The sequence below is a fragment of the Ranitomeya variabilis genome, chromosome 3 (genome assembly GCF_051348905.1).
Source record: "Ranitomeya variabilis isolate aRanVar5 chromosome 3, aRanVar5.hap1, whole genome shotgun sequence".
In the NCBI taxonomy this organism is placed as follows: domain Eukaryota; kingdom Metazoa; phylum Chordata; class Amphibia; order Anura; family Dendrobatidae; genus Ranitomeya; species Ranitomeya variabilis.
In genome coordinates this window covers 744,642,180-744,667,373 of record NC_135234.1, presented here as the reverse complement: position 1 = coordinate 744,667,373, position 25,194 = coordinate 744,642,180, and the positions used below count along the sequence as shown (strand labels likewise).

At 48.8% G+C, this 25,194-nt stretch overlaps 1 protein-coding gene and 1 non-coding gene across 3 annotated transcripts in view; both read left to right on the top strand.

Moving 5' to 3' along the window:
- LOC143817271 (uncharacterized) overlaps nucleotides 1-24,974 on the top strand; it is a 63,194-nt gene extending 38,220 nt beyond the window's left edge. The window contains exons 16-29 of one of the 2 annotated variants that reach the window (XM_077298529.1): nucleotides 3,171-3,386; nucleotides 3,501-3,704; nucleotides 5,874-5,968; nucleotides 6,586-6,703; nucleotides 7,156-7,335; nucleotides 7,922-8,076; nucleotides 8,164-8,281; nucleotides 10,171-10,721; nucleotides 20,973-21,104; nucleotides 21,308-21,407; nucleotides 21,792-21,983; nucleotides 22,579-22,687; nucleotides 22,917-23,016; nucleotides 24,227-24,974. In XM_077298529.1, the coding sequence (XP_077154644.1) occupies nucleotides 3,171-3,386; nucleotides 3,501-3,704; nucleotides 5,874-5,968; nucleotides 6,586-6,703; nucleotides 7,156-7,335; nucleotides 7,922-8,076; nucleotides 8,164-8,281; nucleotides 10,171-10,721; nucleotides 20,973-21,104; nucleotides 21,308-21,407; nucleotides 21,792-21,983; nucleotides 22,579-22,687; nucleotides 22,917-23,016; nucleotides 24,227-24,259 (2,303 nt within the window). In that variant the 3' untranslated portion in view covers nucleotides 24,260-24,974. The remainder of the gene's footprint in view (nucleotides 1-3,170; nucleotides 3,387-3,500; nucleotides 3,705-5,873; nucleotides 5,969-6,585; nucleotides 6,704-7,155; nucleotides 7,336-7,921; nucleotides 8,077-8,163; nucleotides 8,282-10,170; nucleotides 10,722-20,972; nucleotides 21,105-21,307; nucleotides 21,408-21,791; nucleotides 21,984-22,578; nucleotides 22,688-22,916; nucleotides 23,017-24,226) is intronic. The other variant, XM_077298528.1, reaches the window with a different exon arrangement.
- Nucleotides 6,047-6,115, top strand: LOC143818673 (small nucleolar RNA U2-19). Its single transcript, XR_013224665.1, has one exon. It is a non-coding gene; the product is annotated as a small nucleolar RNA U2-19 (small nucleolar RNA).
- Nucleotides 24,975-25,194: the final 220 nt, after the last annotated feature.

The following is a 25,194-nucleotide window of genomic DNA, read 5'->3' as shown; positions in this document are numbered from 1 at the left end:
CGGGGGGCACAGGACTGTGGATCTTCGGCGCTGGACCTAGGGGCACACTGGTGGGGTAAGATCACAGCTGGGTTTTTTACTCAGCTGTGAATCCATATTACCTATAAGGCTCCCCTATAGGTTTCTCTACCCCTGTAAGGTCCTCTGCCGGCAGCCCTTCTGCACTCTGTGCACTATGCCGGGCTCAAGGTCCAAGAGAACCAGGCAGAACTGCTATTATGCATTCTGCACAGCCTGCGGGACCGCTCTCTTCAGTGGCAGCACGTACCCGCATTGCCAGAACTGCATACAAACTAATGTGTCAGAGCCTCAAGAAGCCCCTGCCAATGCCTCGGTGTCTAATGCCACGCCGGAATGGGCTACTCAGATATCGCAATCTATGACGCAGTCTATAGATAACCTAACCTCCACATTGCTTCAGGCTCTGCAGGGTCATGCCCCGGCTATGACCGTTACCCAGCAAAGGGAGAGCTTGACTCAGGAACAAGATGACCCTGGCACATCCACGTCTAGGTCAGGACGCAAGCGGATCCATAGATCAAGTCCATCTGTGTCATCCCATAGCACACGGTCATCCCCCTCTTGGGAGAGACACCGTAGCTCCAGGTCATCTAGACCGTCCCATTCCAGGGACAGACAATGCAGATCTCCGCAATCCCCGACCGGAGCAAGGCCTTCCCCCCCCCCCCCCCCCCCCAGCTCACCCAGCAGGGGACGCCTCAGTGATACACAGGATTCGGAAGGCATCTACCAGGAGGTCCCTGCACTGGTGGTGGCTCAAGCCAACCTCGCTAGCAAAGGGGAAATCCTTTCTCACAGGTCAGTGGAAGGTTCTGACCACCGACGCGAGCCTGACGGGTTGGGGTGCGGTGCACCTACACCACAGGGCACAGGGCAAGTGGTCCCCAGTGGAAGCGACCATGCCCATCAACATCCTGGAAATTCGTGCCATCCTTCTGGCATTGAGGGCCTTCCATCACTTACTGGCAGCCTCTCACATCAGAATACAGTCGGACAATGCCACGGCCGTGGCATATGTGAATCACCAAGGGGGGACCCGCAGTACCCAGGCGATGCGAGAAGTGTCACACATCCTCCGAGGGGCGGAGGACACAGGTTCGGTTCTTTCAGCGGTCCACATTCCGGGTGTGGACAACTGGGAAGCAGACTTCCTCAGCCGACAAGGAATAGACTCGGGAGAGTGGTCTCTCCATCCCGACATTTTTCACCAGATCTGTCTCCGCTGGGGGACCCCGGATGTGGACCTAATGGCATCCCACTTCAATGCCAAGGTCTCCAACTTCATGGCCAGAACACACGATCCGCGGTCGCTCGGAGCAGACGCTCTGGTTCAGGACTGAACCCAGTTCCAGCTTCTGTATATTTTTCCACCTCTCCCCCTAATATCCAGAGTGGTGAGGAAGATCAAACAAGAGGGAGTTCCAACCATCCTAATTGCACCGGACTGGCCCAGACGCACATGGTACGCCGACATCGTACAACTCACAGCAGACGCCCCCTGGCGTCTCCCCGACCGCCACAATCTTCTATCACAAGGCCCATTCTACCACCAGAACTCAGGGGCTCTCAATTTGACGGCGTGGCCCTTGAGACCTGGGTTCTAACCCAGGCAGGGCTCTCGATGGACGTCATTGCAACCATGATCAGGGCATGGAAGCCAGCCTCTGCCAAGATTTATTACCGTACCTGGAAAGCTTTCTTTACCTGGTGCGAATCTCGTGGCCAGATCCCACTCCCTTATTCCCTACCCAAAGTACTTGGTTTTCTCCAATCGGGTCTGGAGGCCAGGCTGTCATTGGGCTTGCTTAAGAGCCAGGTGTCAGCCCTCTCAGTGCTTTTTCAAAGGCGCATTGCTACCAAGCCGCAAGTAAGGACTTTCCTTCAGGGGGTTTCCTGATTGGTTCCCCCCAACAGACAACCACTAGAAACGTGGGACCTCAACCTGGTCCTCACAGCATTGCAGGAACCACCCTTCGAACCCCTTATGGAGGCCCCGCTCCGCCTTCTTTCTCAGAAGGTGGTTTTCCTGGTGGCAATCACCTCGCTACGCAGGGTGTCTGAACTGACAGCACTCTCCTGCAGACGGCCCTTCCTGGCTTTTCACCAGGACAAGGTAGTTCTTCGTACGGTCCCATCCTTCCTTGTGTCCAACTTCCACCTCAATGAGGACATTTCACTACCATCCCTTTGTCCGGTTCTGGTTCATAGAGTGGAGAAGGCTCTGCATACGCTTGGCCTTGTCAGGGCATTGCGTATATACGTGTCTAGGACTGCGTCCTTCCGGAGGTCTGATTCTCTTTTCCTCCTTCCGGAAGGCGGCCACAAGGGTCTGCCAGCTTCCAAAGCTACCCTTGCCAGGTGGATCAAATCCACCATACAAGAGGCCTACCGCCTTAAGAATTCTCCTCTTCCAGCCGGTATTACGGCACACTCTACACGGGCGGTAGGGGCCTCCTGGGCCATTCGGCACCAGGCTTCGGCACAACAGGTGTGTAAGGCGGCCACTTGGACTAGCTTACACACGTTTACTAAACACTACAGGGTTCATACCCAGTCCTCAGCGGACGCGAGCCTGGGTAGATGTGTCCTGCAGGCGGCGGTGCCCTAAGTATAGGGGCCTGTCTGCACAATATTCGTCCATTGCTTCCCACCCAGGGACTGCTTTAGGACGTCCCATGGTCCTGTGTCCCCCAATGAGGCGACAGAGTAAAGGAGATTTTTGTGTACTCACCGTAAAATCTCTTTCTCTTAGCCTCTAATTGGGGGACACAGCTCCCACCCTCTTGCCCTTTCCGGGCCGTTGTAACTGTTGAGTTCTCATTGTTTTCTTGAGCTCGTACATAGTTGCCTTCTTACAGGCATAATTATGTTATTCATGTTACATAGTTGCCCTTCTTACAGGCATAATTATGTTATTCATGTTACGTTCCTCCTACTGCTTTTGCACAAAACTGGAGAAGGCTGATGCCGTCCAGGGGTGTATACTGCACAGGAGGAGCCACAGTTAATCTTTTTCAGATTATGCATAGTGTCGCCTCCTAGTGGACAGCAGCATAACACCCATGGTCCTGTGTCCCCCAATTAGAGGCTAAGAGAAAGAGATTTTACGGTGAGTACACAAAAATCTCCTTTTTTCCTTGTGTTTTTAGATTTTGAGTCCAGTAATGGTTACCTACTGAGACCTGCCGGAAGGGAGCCGAAGTGGAGACCTTCCAAGCCGCCGGTCACTAAGACCAAATTGGGGCCGTTCCTGCAGCAGCACGAGCTGAGCGCCATCATCGAGGTGGAGACGCCCAGCGGCAGCGGACGACGCTCCAGCACAGGGATTTCTGAACTTCGAGAAAGCCAAACCGGTAAAGAACCCAGTACGTCCTTGGGTTTTGTGTCCAGATACCATGTTGCCTTCTGGTTTATTCATTTTTTTTTTATTTTTTTTCTGCGAAATTCTGACATAGTTTTCTATGGTTATTATCATTTAGGTCGGAATGAGCGATCGGGACACGGTGATGCTCTGCAATGTCACCCCGACATCACTAGGATGAGCAGTGACTCCACTCTACTGCAAGGCGAGCGGTCCCGGCTATCGGCCAGCATCAGCGACGAGACTGCAAACCAAAGCCGGGGGACCTTATCGTGGCGAGAGACCCTGGCGTTAGAGGGGTCCCATGACTCAGCCATCATAGGTGAGATAATGCAACATGTCTCTGAAGGAACATTAACCCTACAGTGAGCAGGAGTAATGTGCACGCCCGGGGGGGCACCATTTATTTTACCATGTAATGTACTGTAAAATAAGAAAAGTATTCAAAGGGGTTGGATACGGCTTTAAACAAGGCGATTCACTTTATTAGAATAATTAAATGATTAGAGAAAATAGGAAATAGTGTGATATTGCGTACACTTTTGCATAATATAAATCACAAAGGTGAAGTACTTACATTGCACACTACACAGGAATAACTTCACCAAGAATAGCGCATCATCTGTCTGTGATCATCAGCTGTGAGAAGCAGAACAGTGAAGACAGAGAAATTCCTGGGAATTTCCAGGGCTTCTGTCTTAGCTGAAGTCTTCCCCAACTTATATCTTGTTTAGAAACAAATGCTTTCGTAACCAAGTATCACACAAGCCCTACCAAGTTGTATTTGTCCGATATAGTATCCCTCTGGCGGAGTGGCCTACTCTTCAGACGTCAATCAACATCGGACAAATACATCACAGGATAAAATATGCCAAAGGCTCTCCTGGTACCAAATGTTTAAACACGACATTTCTCACTAAACAATGGATAACGAAACTATGCAGTAATTGGATGATACTATAAACATACGCTTTCCCACTAAAGATTGATAAAGGAGCTATGCGTTCCAGGTGTTTGGAAAATTACAGAAAATACAAGGCTAATATAAGCTGAACTGTTACTGTCTAATATCTTAAAACAGGCTACCAATATGGATTCCTGATGGCCAGTAACATCTTGGCACTACAGCGGTGAAATGGTGGAGAAAGCGAATTCTGCAATTGTTTTTGTAGTGTGTGGGGGGAGGGCAAGTTTGTGCAGTCATTCTTCAGGTCATCATGATTTATGGCGATGCCAAACAAGCTTTCTAGTGGTGGAAAAGAAAAACACAGAATTTTTTTTTTTTGTTTAAAGTGTGGTTTCTATTGACTACTTCTGAGAACCTTTTCAATTTCCGTCAATGAACCTGTGTTTTTTTTTTTTTTTTCTTTCTTCTGGGTCGCCGTTTTTATTGATGTTTTGATCACTTTTTGTTGTATGTCTTCAGTCATAAGCAGGTACAGAAAAACCTTTAGCGTGTTTTTTTTTTTTTTTTTTTTTTTTTTTTTTTTTTTGTGCGTTCCCATATTGGTTTAAATGTTATATTTTGACAGATTGAACTTTGTGGATGCGGAGATGTTGAATGTTTGTTTTTCTAAATGGAAAAGGGGGAAAGTCGGGTGATTAAATGTTTTGTAGACCTTTGAACAAAATAGATGTTTATCTGAAAATCCGTGTGTGGTACACTGTTCAAAATGGCTAATAGAACAAAATTTCCAAAAAGATACAGCCTCCCCAACTCCAGCTCACATTACCAACGCCCTTCTTCTGTGATGTTTTTTGCCATTTTTTTGCTATGCTTTTCACTCGTTGAAAGCAGCGAGTGGGGCAAAAATGCAGATATCCGTTTATGCTGCGTTTTTTTTGTGCCAAAACCTGATTAAAGTAGAATCAGATTTATTTTTTTTTCTCTTTTTACACTAAGCGTCCAGCATGCACAAGAGACAAATGTATCCTGACAAACGCAGCAAAAACTGAGCAAAACCTGCTTTTTGAGGCAAGTTTCTTCCTGCCAAGAGAGCAGGTTTTGCCTTAGGGAAAAAAAAATGCGACATGTGGACATAGCCTAATGGTATCTGCGCACGTTGAATAAAATTTCTGCATCTCTTGGCAGAAAAAAAAAACGAACGTTTTTGCCTGGTTTGAGTGCAGTCAATGGTGAAAAACAGGGCAAAAATGCGCAGAGGATTGACATGCTGCAAATTATTTTCTGCACCAGTTCTGCAAAAATAGTCAACATGTGCATGACACGTCAGGTTTCTCATTCACTTTGCCGGCATCAGGATTACTTCAGTTTTTTCTCAAATCTGCAAAATAGCTCTTCAGCCCGCTACATACAGCTGCTTCTGACATGGACAACGCATGCCTGGAAGGGGTTAAATATCATGTTCATTGTATAGATCATAAAATAATCTTTGCCCTTTTTATGCCAAATAATCCAGTGATGTAATAATGACCTTCAGCTTCAGAGGCATTAACCTTTTCAGCTCCATCTATTTTTTTTCTTCTTCAGATCGTTCTTTTCTTCCGGTTTTGCACGAGATCCTTAGCAGTGACGAGGACACATCCTCTAAACGGCTTTTTATGGAGGAAGGTGCTTCTGGCCTCGTAAGTAAAACTACAGCACCCATGGGGATCTATAAACTGTTAACTCTAAATTATCTGAGGTCATTTTTTCTGAAAAATGATCAGTGATGAAAAATAGCCAAATCTGAGTATCGGTGACCTCGGTACGTGATGTATCCAGAGCGGAGAAGCCGATGGTTTTATCGTGTGAGCCTGGTGTTGGGTCCTGTTTGAGTGTTGGGGGCACCTTCACAAGTATCGGTGGGACCCCTGCCGTCGCAGTGCTGCACCTTTTTTGTAATGTTGTCATGGAATTCCTCATCGATCTGGAAATCTACGACATCCAACAGTTGTGGTTTTCTGCAGAAGCAGTTCTGATATTTTCCTAGAACTTCTTCCGTGGCAAAACCAAGAATGCAGCTAAGCTCACCGGCGTGTAGATGTCTGGCGGTCAGGAGACGTTCTTACCACCAACTACTGGTGGAAGTGCCCCTGTTGTACGGGTGTGTCCGTCCTGTGTCTAATCTGAGCCATGATGCATCTTCTTCTCACCAGACACTATTTGTGGTGGTTTCTACACTTGATCTGAGCTCAGACTGTTGGTGGATCTTAAATGCTCTGTGGTTTGGGGAATGGTATAAGTCCGTATTTCTGCGCAGGGGCCAACTGGACAAGGAAGGAGCCCGACTTCAGCCTGCGATTACTTGTCCACGACAACCATATCATCTGGCAGCTTCCTGACCAGCGAGAGGACCGACACAAGTCCTGTGAACTCAGGTTTGTGTTGGCATAGTGTGCTGAGGACTAGGACATGGTGTGAACAAAGCCTTCGCTTTGGCATGTGGCTTGGATAGCCTTCGCTTTGGCATGTGGCTTGGATCTCTCCATCTGCGGTTCCTCCTGCTTTGGATTGAATTGCCCATGGATCGTTTGTCTGATCATCGTGACTGCGTCGAATTTAGGGAACGTCTAGATTACCCCACAGATACCTGGAGGTTTGCAAACTGCAAGGTCCAAGAAAGGATTATTTATCGGCTGTGGCTGCACCATGATTTCCATTCCTTGGTATTACTTCTCCTCATGGAAACTACACTAGGACAAGTTTGATGAGTCTACATAAATCCTACAAGCTCTGAGTATCAGTTTCCTCAGAGAGACGTTGAACAGGGGGCCGGGAAGCCATTTTCGATGTATTAAATGTATATCGTAATGATCTATATTATATTTAGACCTCCAGAGATGTAACTACTCCGATATCGAGGAAAATAAGGACATCACCAGTCCGTCAACGGCAGCAACATGGAGTCATTACTTGTGTCCCGTGAAAAGTGGTGGCCACATCCAGCAAATCATAGAGAAATACACCAAAGATCTCAGCGCTTCTCTGGGAAGGAATGTCAGTTTTCACTGTAAGTAAGATCTGGATGGGACAATATGGGGCTATTGGCTTTTGGGCAGCCAGGCTTTTGTGTGTCATTCTGCTCGTGTAACCAGGGCCCTGCAGCTACAGTACTTGAAGTTGTTGTTCAGATCGGGTCCTCAATGAGGTTCTCCAAAAATTATATTCTGGAAACTGACATCAATTGAAGATGCCATCAGATCGGTGGGGGTCCGACACCAAGATCTCCCACCGATGAGCTCATTTCAATGTGTGCAGCAGATCAGCTACTATTTATGTAAATGGGAGCTGATCTGCAGGTCTCCTCACCGACCCCCACCCATGTAGTACTGGTCACCTATCCTAGTGTTGGGTCTTCAGTTTCTAATATCTGGACAACCCCTTTAAATCTTCTTGGGGAAGACGTGTTTTCTTGTTTAACCTACTATCAGTCTGCAGTTCCTGAAATCTACCTAGTGTAAACCAGTAATGGCAGGAGGGGAAAGGAGGGGGATGCAGCTGCAGCAAGATGTCTGCATGGTTCCCATTTCACTACAGGAAACCAAAGTTAAACTTTTAGGTGTTTTACACTTTTCCCTTCTCCTCACTTATTCCAGCTCCTTCTGTTGCCACTGATATTTCATCTCAGGGTAACCACCTGTCTGATACTTTTCACTCACTGGATCCAAAACTGGACTCTGATATTTCCACTCCATCCTATGCCCGATCAGACGCCACCATCACTCCACAAAGCATGCAGGACCTGAGCCAGGTACGATTTCTCTGTGTCCGTTTCGGATGATCCGCTGCTATCGCGTTTCATGCCAATCGGATAATTGTATTCTGCACTTGTCTCCAGAGCTCCAGTAACAGCAGCCACAGAGAACCGCAGCCGTATAGAAGTTCTCCATCCTCTAGCGGCTTATTCCACTCACATGTGCTGGCGAGGCGGTCACCTCGGAGGCCGTCGAAAGAAGGTGAGCGAGCGGAGCTGATGTGCTGCAAAGAGCAGTGGAGCCGTGATGAGCACAGAGCCGTCGCTAGCATTTCATGCAATGAGGCTTTCTACACTTGATCTGAGCTCACTATGTGTGTGTGTGTGTGTGTGTGTGTGTGTGTGTATATATACATATGTGTGTGTGTGTGTGTGTGTGTGTGTGTGTGTGTATGTATATATTAGAATGTAAAGTGCGTGTGTTGGATGTTTTGTATTTTTTTTTGTTTTTTATTGCTTTCAAACTGAGCTGTGATGACATCTGTTGTCCCCGATCATTTTATATATGAGGGTTCATACACTTGATCTGAGCTCCTATGGTATATACATTATATGGGCAAACGTTTTACGACAAACGGCTTAATCACTTTTTCCCTAGTTGAATTACATCCAGTCGTTTGCCCCAACACCCCCAAATCCCCGGTGTGGTACTACAGCAACTCTGCCACGAAGTGGAGATCCTGTAACTAAGGACCAGAGGGCAGAAAAGTCGCCAATGTCCTGCTGACTCCATAACTGCAGAGTCCAGACCACCTCTGGTATAACATTAGCACAAACACTGCGCCCCCCGCCGGGAGCTTCATGCATCACCAAGCACAATGCTGAGCGACAGATGGAGTGGTGTAAAGCCGCCACCACTGGACTCTGGAGGAGACGTGTTCTGTGCAGTGACTGATCACACTTCTCTATCTGCGTCTAATGGAGGAGTCTGGGTTTGGTGATTCCTGGAGGACGTTACCCCCTGACTGCACTGTGCCACCTGTACACATAGTGGAGGAGGATAATACTATGGGCTGTTATCAGGGGTCGGCCCCTCAGCTCCAGTGAAGGGAAATCTTAATACTTCAGGACAAGACATTGTGGACAGTTGTAGCTTCCAGCTTTGCGGGAACAGTTTGGGGAAGACCCTTTTCTGCCCCCCATGACTGCGCCCAGAGCACAAGCTTCATACAGACATGGTTGGGGGAGATTGGTGGAAGAACATGAGCGGCCGCACAGAGCCCGGACCTCAGCCCCATTCAACAACTCTAATGGAGGCACTGAGCCCGGCCTCCCCCCAACATCAGGGTCTGACCTCACTACTGGTCTTCTGGATTAAGGGGCAAAAATTCCCACAGACGCCTCCAAAATCTCATGGAACCTTCCCACATGAGAGGAAGCCGTTATATCTGCAGAGGGGCCGACTCCATATTACTGTCTGTGGATGCAGAACTGGAGGCCAGAAGAGCCCCTGTAGTGTAATGTGGAGGGGGCACATACTTTTGAACATTTGTTTAATATGTGAAAGTAGAGACCTTGAAAAATGGTGCTAAACTCCAAAGTCTATTAGTAAGCCTCAGAACTCTTTATTGCACAGTGGAGAGCGCCAAGCCATCGTAATGAGACTTATAGGCCATGCATGCTCCTCTGGAAAACTGAATAAGCAAATTGTCTCTTTAGAGAGGAAGAGGACTGGGACTCCAGCGCCATCTATGGGATATAACAATCCTAAAAGTGAAAATTGACCCTTTGACACGCCTTACTTGGGGAAAGAAAAAAGTCAAACCAGATCCTCCAACTGCAGACACATGTTTCGGGTGTTTGCCTATCATTAGTGCAAAGCAGAAGGTCTGGTTTGGCTGGATGAGAAGCCTCTGGGGTTAAGGGCAAAGGGGTAACATCTTATTGAGAGTGACATGCCGGTGTAAGGAGACCATATCTATGCAGGCGGAGTGGCAAGCTCCTGTCTTTAGTGAGGGAATGAGTCGTATAGTATAGTATAGAACGCTGCCATGGGTGTGAATGCCGCATTTATATGCAGTAATAGTAATTTATACAGGTTTTTAATTAATAAATTAATTTTTATTTTTTATATTTTTCTTTATTTTAAAGATTTTTCTGGATCTTTTCTTCCATTACACCCCGAAAGCACGTTTAATGAGCCAAACTTAAGCCTCAGTGATGAGCCGTCCTGTGTCTTTTCTGGTCAGGATCAGGTCAGTGAAGATCCTTGGCAGAATGGCGCCTTGCAGTCTTTCGATGCCACTCGCAGACCTTTTGCTGGTGAGCGTTCCTCTACCATCCTGACGAGTGCAGCGGAGGAGAGCGGATCTTTCCATGAACTTGCGGCAGCACAGATGACGGCAGATGATTCTGAACTGTCTGAACATCCGGTTTCTGAATCCCTGGAAAGGAACAGCGTGAAAAGCGTTCACTTCGAGGAGCTGCCCGCCGTACCGGAAGATCAGCATGGAGAAGTGAGCACAAGTAGTGAGGACCCTAAAGATATTGATGAAGGCTCTAATCTCACTGGTTCACTGAATCGGACCCCAAAATCCGAGGTCTTGACCCACACGTCTCACTCCAGATCCGCTCTTCAGTCATTATCCAGCCTGACTATAGGTTCCTCTGCTGGTTCTCTGCCAAGCTTTATCCGTACCTGGGTAAGTAAATGACCAAAAACCTAGTCCATGTTATTCCTGATGGACATAAAACGTTACTAGTCTATTCACTATAGGCATGGGTCAGGCCTCAGAAACCCCCATAGTCTATAAGTATTGGAGGACCACTTGGCCATGTGACCGCTCCATACAACTCTGTGGAGCCTAAACAGACACAGGGAGAAGTCAAGTGATAGGTTGCAGCCATTCTGTAGCATCTGATTAGCTGCAGTGGGCACTTTATGCCCCCACTGGTATAGGAAAGAAGCAAAGACACCGGCAGCAGGGGTCCAGAACATGTTTTTATTTTTTTTACTTAAGGACCATCATGGGCTCATTTTTAACGCCTTCATAACATACATGTCCGGTCCCCACACTCGAGGGCTAGAGTCCGCACCATACCTGGTAATTTTGTTGCTGAGCCCGTGCCAGCAGCGATTGGAGCTAGCTCCGATGACTGCTGTGTTATCATTTTAATGCAATTATCAATCACCGACAGCTGCGTTCAAATGACCAGGTTTTAAGGAGCACATGCAGCCGCTCGTATCGGCCCTTGAAGAGGCGACTGCGAGGTGCTAATGGATTGTCATGGCATTCGGGGATGTGCTGGAGACCCCCATGGCTGACAATGCCTGTGGATGGGCTTCAAAGAAGAGTAACATATTGAGTATACTGAAATATTGCTGTATATTGAGAAAGTGACCAAACGATCGCAGGTTCATGTCCCATATGGATATGAAAAAGTAAAGTACAAATAACGTTTTTCGATAGTAAAAAAATAGAATCTGACCCATTTTCCCCCTTACAAAATATGCTTAGTGTTTTTTTGTTTTATCGCGTCATCGGTAAACGTCTGATCCATAAAAATATAGAATGTAAGTTAACCCACGCAGCAAATTACTTTATAAGACAGTAAAAATGAAAGCCAGAATTTATGTTTTTTGGTCCTTGCTTCTTCCCCCCCAAAAAAAAAAACAAGCAATCAAAATATTGTAAGTAACCCAAAGAGATATCAATGAAAACCTCAACCATGAAACGAAAAACAAAACGAGTCCTCACCCAGCTCCATCCACACTTTGGTCCTAATTGTACTGACGTGGTGAATCGTGTTACCGGGTCACTATTACCATATGATAAATGGCGTAAAAGAAAAATCCAAAAAAACAAAAGTTTAGTGAAGCACAAAAAATGTCTGAACAGCTTATTTAGGCGGTGGCAACTTCTTGCTGTGACACCACGTTGCGCTCTGCGGCTGCTACATCACAGCGTCAGGTCAGTGAATGCGGTGGTGCTGCGGCAAAGTGGCAAAAGTCACCATCTTTGTATGTTTTTGATTTGCTTGAGGCAACACGACCCCATTTCACTAATATTAGGCTGTTGTGTAGGAGCTGAGCCAGGGGTCTCACACCCAGCCGGGTAAATGGGCCGCAAATAGAAAAGATGTGACTATGAAGGGCCCCGCGGTCTTTGCCAGAGAAGATGACTATTTCAGTGACATTATTTTTCTATATGACTTTTTGATCATCGTTTATTTTCTTTAATTTTTGGATTGTTTTTCTTCTTTTTAATGCTGTTTGTCATATGGGATATGGTACAGGTCCTCTTTTTTTTCAGTTTTTACATAAAACAGCATTTTTGGTTGCCAAATCTTTTTACGTTATTTTTACATACTTTAATTTTGAATATTTTTTTTAAAAAAGTGTGTTTTCTTTATCGCCTCTCATTGGGGGACACAGGAACCATGGGTGTATGCTGCTGCCACTAGGAGGCTGACACTATGCAAATAAAAAAGTTAGCTCCTCCTCTGCAGTGTACACCCCACCGACTGGCATTATACTCTTCAGTTTTAGCTTAGTGTCAGTAGGAGGTGGACACGGGTCTTTCATTAGACCCTTATCTACCTCAATGTGCGTCGTTTCTTTTCAGGTTTTCCGGAAGGGATACAGGGTGAAAAGTCACACCTGTAATCCCACAAAGCAGACTATGAGTACGGCGTGTACTGCCACCCCGTATCCTCATAGATCCCTCTCCAGGGCCAAGATCCTGGCACACAAGCGTGCTCAGAAGTCCGGTCCTGGCTCCGTCCCCCACCCACTCGCCCACCAGAGCCTGTCGGTTGGAGGAGACGAGGACGTCCATCTCAACTCCACGGACGTCTAATACGTTTTAAGGTTAGTACCGATGGCGTGGGATGTTAGGTGAGTATTTCCCTTAGGGGGCCCCTGCGGACCCCCTTCTTTTCTCTTGCGGTACCTTGCAGAAGCAGCCGCACTGCTATTTCTGCGGCCGCACTTCTATACTGCGGCAGCACCTTTTTCTAGACCCCCGCAGCAGTCTGGGCACCCTATCGTTTGCGTGGGGCCCTCATGTTCGGCCACGCTGTTCGGCGGCCGCATTTTTACAGGCAGTCACACTGCCTTGCTTGCGGCCGCATCTTTTCGCTATACCTCGCGACCGCGGCTCCTTCTAGTGGCCGCCGTTTTTCTAACATAGGCCCCGGCCTTTCCCGGGGCCCACTTCCGGCGGCAGCGCTCCCCTTTCTATGCGGCGGCTGCCGCGCCTCTCAGCCGGGCAGCACCCGCACCGCGGGTCACCTCCGGCGGTCGCCGGCTTCTATTTTAGGCCCTGGCTTTCCCGGGGCCTACTTCCGGCGCCGGCGGCAGCACTTTCTCTTCTATGTGGTGGCGGCCGCGCCTTTCAGCTCGGCAGCGCCCGCACCGCCGCTTACCCCAGACGGTCGCCGGCTTCTAATTTAGGCCCCGGCTGTTCCCAGGGCCTACTTCCGGCGCTGCGCTCCGCCCACTTCCTGTTTCTTCGGGCGGGCTTTCTCCCGCCCGACACACTGTACAACCCACCGGCGCCATCTCGTCTGGCTCCACCTCCCATCCTCCACGCCGCTTCGGGCACGTGTTTTCTCCTGCCGCACATCTTCACAATCCCAGGCTGGGAAGAACCCTGCAGAGCGCTCTTTTCTGGGGACATCTGCGTCGGAGATCTACATCATCTTCCTCCAGTCCTGCAGCATCCTGGTATCCGTGTTTTTGGTCTGCCGTGAGTAGCTCTGCACTGCAGACTGACACCCCCCTCTGCTCCTCTGTCCCCTAACCTGCTGGCATTTCTTCAGGGAGCTCTCCAAAAATGTCTAACTCCAAAGGGGGCCGCTCTCGCCCTCCTACTTCTTCCTCCAAGTCTTCTGTCTTAGTCAAATACTTTGCTTGTTCGTCCTGTAACAGCAAACTTCCCTCAGGTCAGTCCTCTCCGCTCTGTCAGGCCTGCAGCAATCCGATTGTTCCCACCGCCCAGGATCCCCCGGCCGATCCGCCCGAGAGTGATATCCCCATCCCAGGTTGGGCCTCCACTCTGTCTCAATCGGTGGCCGATTTAACACGGGTGTCTCAAACCCTGGTGTCCGTACTGGATCGGTTACCTCTGCAGACCCCTGCAGTTGCCAGCGGGTCGCAGGAACCGCCGCCCGAGCCCTCCTTGATAAGCCACAAAAGGTCCAGACAGGAACGTCGGTCTGAGTCCTCTTCTCGCTCCATCTCGCCACACGGCCCTCCCCTGCGGTCGGTGTCCCCCCGATCCTCCTCCCCTGAGTCAGGCGAGGCCTTCTCTGATGCGCCCTTGGAGGATATTTCGGAGCTGGATCCTAACCAAATCGCCACCATGAGGGATATGGTCCAGAACCTCATTGGGGCAATAAACCAAACCTGTGGCATCAAGGGTCCCTCTACGGAACCCGCAGATCAGGCGGTTTCGTTTAGACGGGCCAAACCACCTTCCAAGTTTTTTGCTCCTCATCCTGAATTCGTGGAAATCTTGTCCAGAGAGAGAGAGAACCCGACCAGACGTTTTCAGAGGGGAAAACGCCTAGGTGTGTTATATCCTTTTCCTCCAGAACTTACCGCCAATTGGACGGTCTCTCCCTCGGTGGATCCCCCTGTTTCCAGGCTGTCCACCAACACGGTGCTTCCACTGTCCGGCGGAGCATCTCTGATGGACTATAACGATAGAGCTGTAGAATCCTTTGCGAAGTCAGCCTTTGAAGCAGCTGCGGCAGCGCTATGCCCAGCTTTTGCTTCTACTTGGGTTTCTAAATCCATTTCCAAATGGGCCAAAGATCTCCGTCGAGGTATCCTGGACCGGGTGCCTCCCGCGCAACTAGCGGAGCTTGCCAACCAAATTTCCCACGCTGGTGATTATCTGGTCTCCGCCTCCCTGGATGCCGCGTCTTGTGCTGCTCAGGCTTCCAGCAATGCTGTTGCCATCCGCCGGACCGTTTGGCTCAAGGCCTGGCAGGCGGACTTATCTTCCAAAAAGTCCATTACCAGCCTGCCCTTCCAGAGCTCTCGTCTATTTGGTTCCCAGCTGGACCAAATCATTAAGGACGCCACCGGAGGTACAAGTTCTCTTCTCCCCCAGGCTAAGCCTCGGCGCCCTCCTAGACGGCAGTTTCGACCCTTTCGGCCGTTTCGCCGCTTCGCGGCGTCAGGCTCCTTTTCCCAGCAGCAACAGAGGCCACAGGCACGTCAAGAGAAGAAGGCGGTGTCCTTTAGACCCACTCCGTCCTGGCGTCCTCGCTATTCCCAGGGTAGATCCTCCAGGCCCAGGACTGGAAGATCCACCTCTGCATGACTCTCGGCAAGACTCCAGCCCAACTCCCAGGTTGGGCGGCCGTCTTCTCTTTTTCAGGGACGTCTGGCTTTCCGCAGTAGAGGACGCATGGGTCAGGGAAGTTGTATCTTCGGGATACAAGATCGAGTTCGTTTCACGACCCCGGGATCGTTTCTTCGAATCCCGTCCTCCAAGAGATCCCGCTTTAATTCCGGGCTTCTTTGCAGCCATCGCTTCTCTCCTCAAAGCCGGGGTTATCGTTCCCGTACCAGAAAAAGAACGTTTCACGGGTTTCTACTCGAACCTTTTTGTGGTACCGAAAAAGGACGGCAAGGTTCGTCCCATTTTGGACCTCAAATTGCTGAACAGGAGAGTTCATCTGAGACGCTTCAGGATGGAATCTCTTCGTTCAGTAATTGCTTCCATGGAGGCCCAGGAATTTCTGTGCTCAATCGACATCCAGGACGCCTACCTACATGTCCCGATTTTTCCCGGACATCACCGTTTCCTGCGCTTTGCAGTGCTCCGGGAACATTTTCAGTTCGTCGCCCTGCCGTTCGGCCTCGCAACCGCTCCAAGGGTGTTCACAAAGATCATGGCAGCACTGATGGCCATCTTGAGGGTCAGAGGCCTGGTCCTTTTTCCTTACCTCGACGACATCCTCATCAAGGCTCGGTCCTTTGCTCAGGCTCACGAAAGCCTGTCCATTGTTATCGACACCTTAGTCCGTCTTGGGTGGCTGGTCAACCGGAAGAAGTCCTGCCTTATCCCTTCTCAGCGCATCATCTTTCTGGGCATGCTCTTCGACACTCGTCAGACCAGAGTCTTCCTTCCCAAAGACAAGAAATCCACTCTTTGTCGGGACATACGCTTGCTCCAGGGTCCTCGGCCTCTCTCCCTCCGTTCGGCCATGAGGGCTCTGGGGAGGATGGTAGCAACATTGGAAGCGATTCCCTTCGCCCAATTTCACTCGCGACCCCTCCAGCAAGCCATTCTGTCTCAATGGGACAGGTCTGTCTTCTCCCTGGATCGGCCAATCCGTCTCTCTTCTCGGGTCAAACAGTCTCTCAACTGGTGGCTGACGTCACCTCTTGTCTCCCAGGGCAGGTCCTTCCTTCCAGTTCACTGGCAGGTGGTGACGACGGACGCCAGCCTGCTCGGCTGGGGTGCGGTGTTTCGCCACCTGAGGGTCCAGGGCCATTGGTTGTCGCAGGAGTCGTCTCTGCCAATCAATGTCCTCGAAATTCGGGCCATTTTTCTGTCCCTCCGCCACTGGGAAACTATTCTCAGGGGCCTGCCAGTCCGGGTCCAGACGGACAACGCCACGGCCGTGGCATATGTCAACCATCAGGGGGGGACCCGGAGCTCCCTAGCCCTTGCCGAGGTATCCAGGATCCTCCTTTGGGCAGAGGCTACAGTTCCGGTGATATCCGCGGTGCATATCCCCGGTGTGGACAACTGGGCCGCCGACTTCCTCAGCCGCGAGGGCCTCGCGGCAGGGGAATGGTCCTTGCATCCGGAGGTCTTCCATCAGATTTGTCTTCGATGGGGGACTCCGGACGTGGACCTCACGGCGTCTCGAATGAACAGGAAGGTTCCGCAGTTCGTCTCCAGGTCTCGCGATCCTCTCGCAGTGGGCGTCAATGCTCTGGCCATCCCTTGGTCACAGTTCGGGCTGCCTTACCTGTTCCCACCCCTTCCACTTCTTCCCAAACTGTTGAAGAAGATCAAAGCGGAAGGAGTGCCGGTCATCCTGATCGCCCCGGATTGGCCCAGGAGAGCTTGGTTCGCAGAGCTCGTCAACCTTCTCGCGGACGCCCCCTGGCGCCTTCCAGACAGGCCCGATCTGCTGTCTCAGGGTCCGATCTGCCACCCGAATTCTCGGTCGCTCAGTTTAACGGCGTAGCTGTTGAGACCGCCGTTCTAAGAGCGTTCCGGCCTTTCAGACCGGGTGATTCATACCATGATTCAGGCTCGGAAGCCTTCGTCTTCCAGGATCTACTACCGTACCTGGAAGGCTTACTTCCGTTGGTGCGAGTCCAACCGCGTTCCATCTATGACCTTTTCCCTGCCTTCTCTTTTGGCCTTCCTTCAGGCAGGACTGGATTCGGGCCTGGCTCTTAGCTCCCTGAAGGGCCAGGTTTCTGCGCTTTCCATCCTCTTTCAGAAGACTTTAGCTTCTCGGCCACAGGTTAAGACCTTCCTTCAAGGAGTGGCCCACACTGTCCCGCCGTACAGGGCCCCTGTGGATGCATGGGATTTAAACCTAGTACTGGACGTTCTGAGGGTTTCTCCCTTTGAGCCCCTTCGGGAGATCCCTCTATCAGTTCTATCTTGGAAGGTGTCCTTTCTTGTGGCCATCACGTCTATTCGCCGCGTTTCCGAGTTGGCGGCTCTGTCTTGCCGACCTCCGTTTTTGGTCATTCACCAGGATAAGGTGGTCTTCCGGCCTCCACCTTCTTTTCTTCCTAAGGTGGTTTCAACCTTTCACCTCAACGAGGACATCATTTTACCTTCCTTTTGTCCAGCTCCGCCTCATCCTCTGGAGCGATCTTTGAACAAGCTGGACCTTGTCAGGGCAGTGAGGATCTACCTGGATAGAACCTCCACTTTTCGAAAGACTGATTCCTTTTTCGTCATTCCTGATGGCACGCGCAGAGGCCAACCGGCTTCTAAGGCGACTATTGCTCGCTGGATCAGAATGGCAATTTTGGAGGCTTACCGGGTCAAGAACAGAGTGCCCCCTCCTGGGATTACGGCTCACTCTACCCGGGCAGTCGGTGCCTCCTGGGCGGTGCGCCACAGGGCTTCCGCCCTACAGCTTTGCAAAGCGGCAACTTGGTCTTCCATCCACACGTTCGCTAAATTTTACAAGGTCCATACCTACGCTTCGGCGGATGCCAGCCTAGGCAGAAGGATCTTGCAGGCGGCAGTGGTGAGTCCTCTGACCTGATGGAAGTCTGTTTTTCCCACCTTTGGGACGTCCCATGGTTCCTGTGTCCCCCAATGAGAGGCGATAAAGAAAACAGGATTTTTGGTTGCTTACCGTAAAATCTGTTTCTTGGAGCCTCCATTGGGGGACACAGCTCCCTCCCAATGTTTCTGTTATATGTTTTTTGACTGTTCTCACAAGTTTGTGGTCATGGTTTTTCAACCTTGTTACTTATCTCCTACTGCTTTCTCACTAACTGAAGAGTATAATGCCAGTCGGTGGGGTGTACACTGCAGAGGAGGAGCTAACTTTTTTATTTGCATAGTGTCAGTCTCCTAGTGGCAGCAGCATACACCCATGGTTCCTGTGTCCCCCAATGGAGGCTCCAAGAAACAGATTTTACGGTAAGCAACCAAAAATCCTGTTTTTTTTTCTCGTCTCCCAATCAGCACTAAACAGTATTATTGTTTTACAATTAGTCCCATGTAGTAATTTTGGCCCCCTGTCCTGTAATAATGTCTCTGTCGTGCCATTAGGTTCCAAGTCCTGTAATAATATCCCTCGTCGTGCAATATTGGTTCCTTTCTTGTATCTATTTATATAATTGCCTTAACTTGTCTGTCATCCACTTCCATCTGGACATCCTCGAATCCCACAATCCACCGTGCCGCACCTGGAAGTACGACGACCGCCATAATGGAATACCGAAGGGATGGGTATTCCAATATGGCACCCGCTGGTGGCACCAGGCCCTTGCTCAGTACCACCAGCAGGTCATCGCCGGACCTTCCGGGTCGGAGGGGCAGCGGCAGCTTTCCATCATACTCACCTTCTCCCGGCGCGTCTCTGCATGTCCCTGCTTCTCCGGCGCCGGCAGCTTCTCCCTCTGTTCAGTGGTACGATGTGACCGCTGAACATAGGAAGAAGCTGCCGACTCCCGGAGACCATCGGTCAGTGAGAAGCTGCCAGGGACCGCGTCGGAAGCAGGTGAGTATAACGGGGGAGGGTGAGCATTCCGATATTCACCTGTCCCCGTTCCACCGCAGCACGGCGCTCAGTCTTCCGCATTCTCTGGCTGTGACGTTCAGGTCAGAGGGCGCGATGACGTGTTTAGTGTGCGCGCCGCCCTCTGCCTGAACAGTCACTGCAGAGGACGCGGAAGACAGCTGCGCCCGGCGGTGGAACGGGGACAGGTGAATATTGCAAGAGCCGGTGTCCCTGCCTGCTCAGGACAAGAGGGGTGAGAATGTCATTATTTTTTTTATTTTTTTTTTTGTCGCAGCAGCATATGGAGCATCTTATGGGGCCATAATCAACCATTATGCATCATTATATGGGGCACATTTTCTATGTAGCATCTTATGGGGCCATAATCAACCTTTATGCAACATTATATGGTGCTTGGGGATGAGAGAATCTCAGTGCTGCAAAGCCTGCCCCCATCGGGATGTCAACTGTGTTTGTGGCTGCATCACACATGTGATCTATTAGTACACCCAAATCTTTTTCACACGTGCTGTTGCTTAGTTCTATTCCTCCCATTCTGTAGATGTAATTTTCATTTTTCCTACCCAGATGTAGAATCTTGCATTTCTCCCTGAAAAATACCATTCTATTAATCACTACCCATTGTTCAAGCTTCTCTAGATCCTTCTGAATCCATTCTTCATCTTCTCTAGTGTTGGCTGTCCCTATTAGCTTTGCATCGTCTGCAAATTTGTTTTAGTTTACCTTCAGTTTTTATCATGTATATTCATGATTCTCTATAAAGTTTGTTTTTCTTTCATTATATGGGCTAGTGTTGATTCCCTTTCTTTTGTGTTTTTGATATGAGTATATACCGTATATACCCTAGTATAAGCTGAGACCCCTAATTTTGCCACACAAAACTGGGAAAACTTAATGACTCGAGTATAAGCCTATGGTGGGAAATCCAGCAGCTACTGGTAAATTTCAAAAGTAAAAAAAGATACCAATAAAAGTTTAATTAATTGAGACATCAGTAAGTTAAGTGTTTTTGAATATCCATATTGAATCAGGAGCCCCATATAATGCTCCATACAGTTCATGATGGGCCCCATAAGATGCTCCATACAAAATACGCCCCATATAATGCTGCATAAAGGTTAATAATGGCCCCATAAGATGCTTCATAGAGATATTTGCCCCATATGCTGATGCTGCAATAAAAAAAAAAAAAATCACATACTCAACTCTCAGGCCCCCGGCACTTGCTATATTCACCTCTCTTCGTTCCGGCGCCGCTCCGTCTTCAGCGGAGCGGGGCCCGGACCAAGGAGAGGTGAATATCGCGCAGTGCTCCCCCTCCCCATTATACTCACCTGCTAGTGGTGCGGTCCCTGGTTCTTCGGCGCTGCAGCTTCTTCCTGTACTGAGCGGTCACCGTTACCGCTCATTACAGTAATGAATATGTGGCTCTACCCCTATGGGAGTGGAGTCGGGTCCATATTCATTCCTGTAATGAGCGGTACCATGTGACCGCTCAACGCTGGAAGAAGCTGCTGGCGCCTGGAGAACCAGGGACCGCGCCGGGAGTAGGTGAGTATTATTAGACTCCCCTCCCCTGCCGACCCCTGGGTATGACTCGAGTATAAGCCAAGAGGGGGACTTTCAGCCCCCCAAAAAAAGGGCTAAAAATCTTGGCTTATACTCTATTATATACGGTATATATATTTTATTTGATTCAGGATTCGGAGTCGATGCGGGGAATCCTGGAGGAACCAGATCTAACTCTCATCAGCCTGAATGACAGCAGTGTGGTCTCATCTGAGCCTCCTGTCTCCCTGAGTGCAGATCATCAGGGTGTGAACACGTCCCAGGTAAAGCGCTCTACAGCTTTTCTTTTTTCGAAATTAATTTTTTAAAAAATTTAAAAAAAAATAAATCTAGAAAAACCTCATCAAACCAGTGTATGTGCCTTCAAAATTAAATCAATAAAAATGTCAGCTCGAAGCACAAAAGCGCAGGCGATCACATGGTTCTCATCACTTCAGCCAATAAGTTATAACTTATTTCTTGGCAGAGCACTTTTCAGCCCCTCCAACCAGAGGTGGACTCTTCAGGCCTTCATGATGGGGCAGATCAGTCCACAGTCACTATGTCTTTATCTCAGCAATTTGCAGGTAACTAAATACCGCCATCATGTTCAGAGGAGCGGGGGAAGAGGGGCTGAGCCCAGATGGGGGGTTATGTTATAGCTCCTTGTACAGCTGCTGCTGGAGGCGCCACAGGGCAGGAGAACACCATGTAGGCCCCGCGGTGCTGAACCAGAGATGGCCGGGCCGCATGCGAAGCTGTTGGCCTTCAGAACCTCAACCTCCTTCCCATTACATGTGTTCTGAACATTGAAATGAGAACGTGTCCCCTCTTCTTCCCCCTATATGCCGCTGCCACCTGCATTGGTCGTCTGCCACACTCAGTGGTCTTGTTGGAGGGGTAAAGAGAGGGGAAGCCGAAAACACTGGATCAGTGGTCACCTCATCCGTTCTATTCGTGTGTCTCTTCAGAAATGAGTCTTGAGTTTACGTCCACTCCGGGAAATCTGCAGGAAGCCTTAATGAGAAAGAAGAGACCTTTCATTCAGAATTCTGCAAAAAGAGTCCGAGAAATGAAGAAAGAGAGAAGTCCAAAGGAGGAAGATCAGATGCCTGACCTATCCCATGTGTCCGACATCCAGGGAGACCCAGAGAGCGGCTCCGGTGAGATCTTACACTCCACCTCCATTACAGCCCAGTAGGATTCATTTCAAGGGCAATTCCCATATATATATATATGTGTGTGTGTGTGTGTGAGATATATATATATATATATATATATATATATATATATATATATATATATATATATATATATATATATATATATATATATATATTGCGTGTGTTATATGTATATGCATGTGTATACACACACACACACACACACACCGTGTTTATTGTCAAATGGAGCTTGTAAATGCTAGCAATTTTATAATTTACTGTTTTTTAAAATATTCACCAGTTCCTGAGAGATCAGCAGAACATATGCAGTGTTTACAAGCTCTTTTCTAGTGAGTTTGTAAGCACTGTTGTGTTGTGAAGCTGGCCAGGATCACTGGAGCACATTGTTGCCCCCTAATCCTGTCCATCTTCAGCACAGTCATTACAAGCGGGGCCGCAGCGATGGTCGGTCTCCTAGGCAATGAGCTGTAAACAAGTGTTAATATCTCAAGGACGGTGCAAATTTTAATATTTCTTTTCCCTTCTCTATTGATGTGTTGTAAAATAACTGTAACTTTTTATGTTCTTTTCACAGATTTGGTTTCTTCTGTTGGAGGACAGCTGAAGAAAGTAGTTGAGGTCCGAGTGTGCACCCCGGAAGATCGCAGACTGTCTGAGATAGCGATGCACCAGCGCACTATACGGTAACCATTGCATGCAGGTGTAAGAGAGGAACAGCACTGTGCAGGGGTGTAAGAGGAGACGCTTCCGATTTGTAGTTTTCTGGAGAACACAGAGTTCCTAAAGCGGACATCTCTTTAAATGGAGAAATCGGAGGCTGGATTTTCTGAAGCATGTGAAGCAGGGACATAACATGGATGACCTCTGTGGCACCATGTGCATTGTTATTTCCTGTGTATTTGTCCCCTCCAGGCTCTATAATCAGCTCCATGAGGTTAAAACTCGGAGAGAAGAGAAGATGCGGCAGGAAACGTATGCAAAGAACCGCGAGAAAGCACGAGAGTTTAAGAAGGTGAGGAATTATTAGGGTTTGGTCTCATGGACCTGATCTGTGTATTTATTTGTCACCACTTCATTACCTGAGAGGGCACCTATCATTTGGGATTTTTTTATGTCCCCTTACACGAGTTGTTGATGAGTGAGGTTCTGGGACTCTCATTATTTGCTCAACCACCTCTGATATGCACCGCTCCGGAGGCTGAAGCGCACACACAGGACGGTGTACGGATCTATTGACTTTCTATTCAGGCTGTACGGTGCTCTGTGTTCACACTGCATGCAGGAGTTGTGCCCTCCAGCCTCCTGAGCAACGCTCATCAGCGCTGGTTATTGAGCTACTGTTGGGGACTTCCACAGGGCGTTATGCTGATGGACAGCTGGCTCCCCGCAGTTAGGTAACAGGGAGCCGACTGTCAATCAGCATGACATCCTGTCTGCAGAGTGAAAGAGAAGGAGCTGCTCTGTTGATGTGAGGTCACCAGAAGCTGGAGAATCGCCTGTAGGAGCTGTCAGTGATCACTCTGACCCAAATCAGATCGTCGCAGAGCAGGCAGGTAGTCAGCAACTTCCTGTCAGTAGGTTCTTAGCCCCAAAGCAAAAAAAACCCTTAAGTCCTGGATAACCCTTTTAAGTGTGCTCTGCCTCTCGTGTGATTACAATATTTATATTAATACTTTAGTTTCCTTAGGAATTTTTTTTTTTTTTGTGGGGGGGGGCTCATATTTAACTAAAGCTCCCCTGATGAATCCCCGAAACCGTGGAGGAAACGCGTAGGGAGACCTAATTGCATATTTCATTTTGGTGGTGGATTGCCCATAGCAGGGTTCACTTGGGGCCTGTCCTTGAGGGCAGCAGTACTGCAGGGGGCACGACCAGGAGATAGGGGATCTACAACCTATATACTTTTCTCCCCCCCCCCCCCCCCCCCTCCACCTTTTCTTCTCCTCGTGGACCATTTACCCTGGATGAATTAGAGGAGATCCTGCATGGACCTTTGTCCGTTTATATTGGCGAGACCGAACCAATTTTTACTGGAGCACTGGTTTGCACGAGCTCTTTATTTTTGTGATTGTCATTTATTGTTAACTTTTCCTAAATCCGATAAAATGAAGTTTTAAGATCGGGGAACTCTCCTTCCTGTACTATATTGTTATCCCTGAGGGTATTGATTAGTGTGTAGACAGCACACTTCAGCTGATTGTGCTAAATTTTATCACTTGCAGAAAACGTTGGAAAAGTTAAGAGCAAAAAAATGAGAACTTCAAAAAAAGAAAAAATGATGAAGACTGAGGAAAGTGCGAGCAAATGTGAACTTGTAAGAAGAAATCTACAAGCCTTAACCCTCAGATGCCACGACACAGCTTATTACTTACATCCAGTGCACTTGATCATAAGAAGCAATGGAGGTGGCCATATCCAGATTGTGATGGCGTGTAACTCCACGTTTTGGCCCATTTTGATTATCGATCACAAGGCTCGTAGCATTGTAAGAGGAAGCGCTCTCCTATGTTTTGAAGGTCTCCATCTAATATATAACATGGGGGCCGCTGCTGCCGCTGCAGTGCATGGTACTGGTGACATTTAGCAGCTTTGTGTTTACAGCTCTTGCGTGTTTCCATGGTTACAGACTACAAACAAGCTCTCTCGTAGTCAGACCCTGCAGTTGTACACTGCGCCTTCTTGCTACACGACTAGATGTGTCAGAAGAGAAAGCCCTTTATAGCGCCCTCCGTGTTGTCTTTCCAGACTGGTAACAGACCGACCTCAATCTGGTCTCCGGAGATTTTATCAGAACCTCATCTGTCATGTGTGTATAGTCACTTCTTACAAGCGTTAATGTATTTTATGTAAAGACGTTTTATATAATGGGATTATTTTATTTATGGGGTGTAACGATTCTGTTACATTCAGCGTTCTTGCTATTTAATTCTTTTTTTTTTTATTTTCCTTTTAATAAATGTTTGTGTGTAAGTCGTGTTGTGTTTTGTTCACGACAATGAAGTTTACAGGATTTTAGGTTCTGTTAAGATCTTCGTCAGAGGATCCATCAGACGTCTCCTTCCCGGCCAAAAAAGCACAATATGCTGGTACACTGGGACACCATGAAGAAAACCAGACAGACTCCATTGGGTCCTCGTGTGTAGATGCTCACAAGATCGAGCACGTGTCTTTCTATGTGGAGACATCTTGC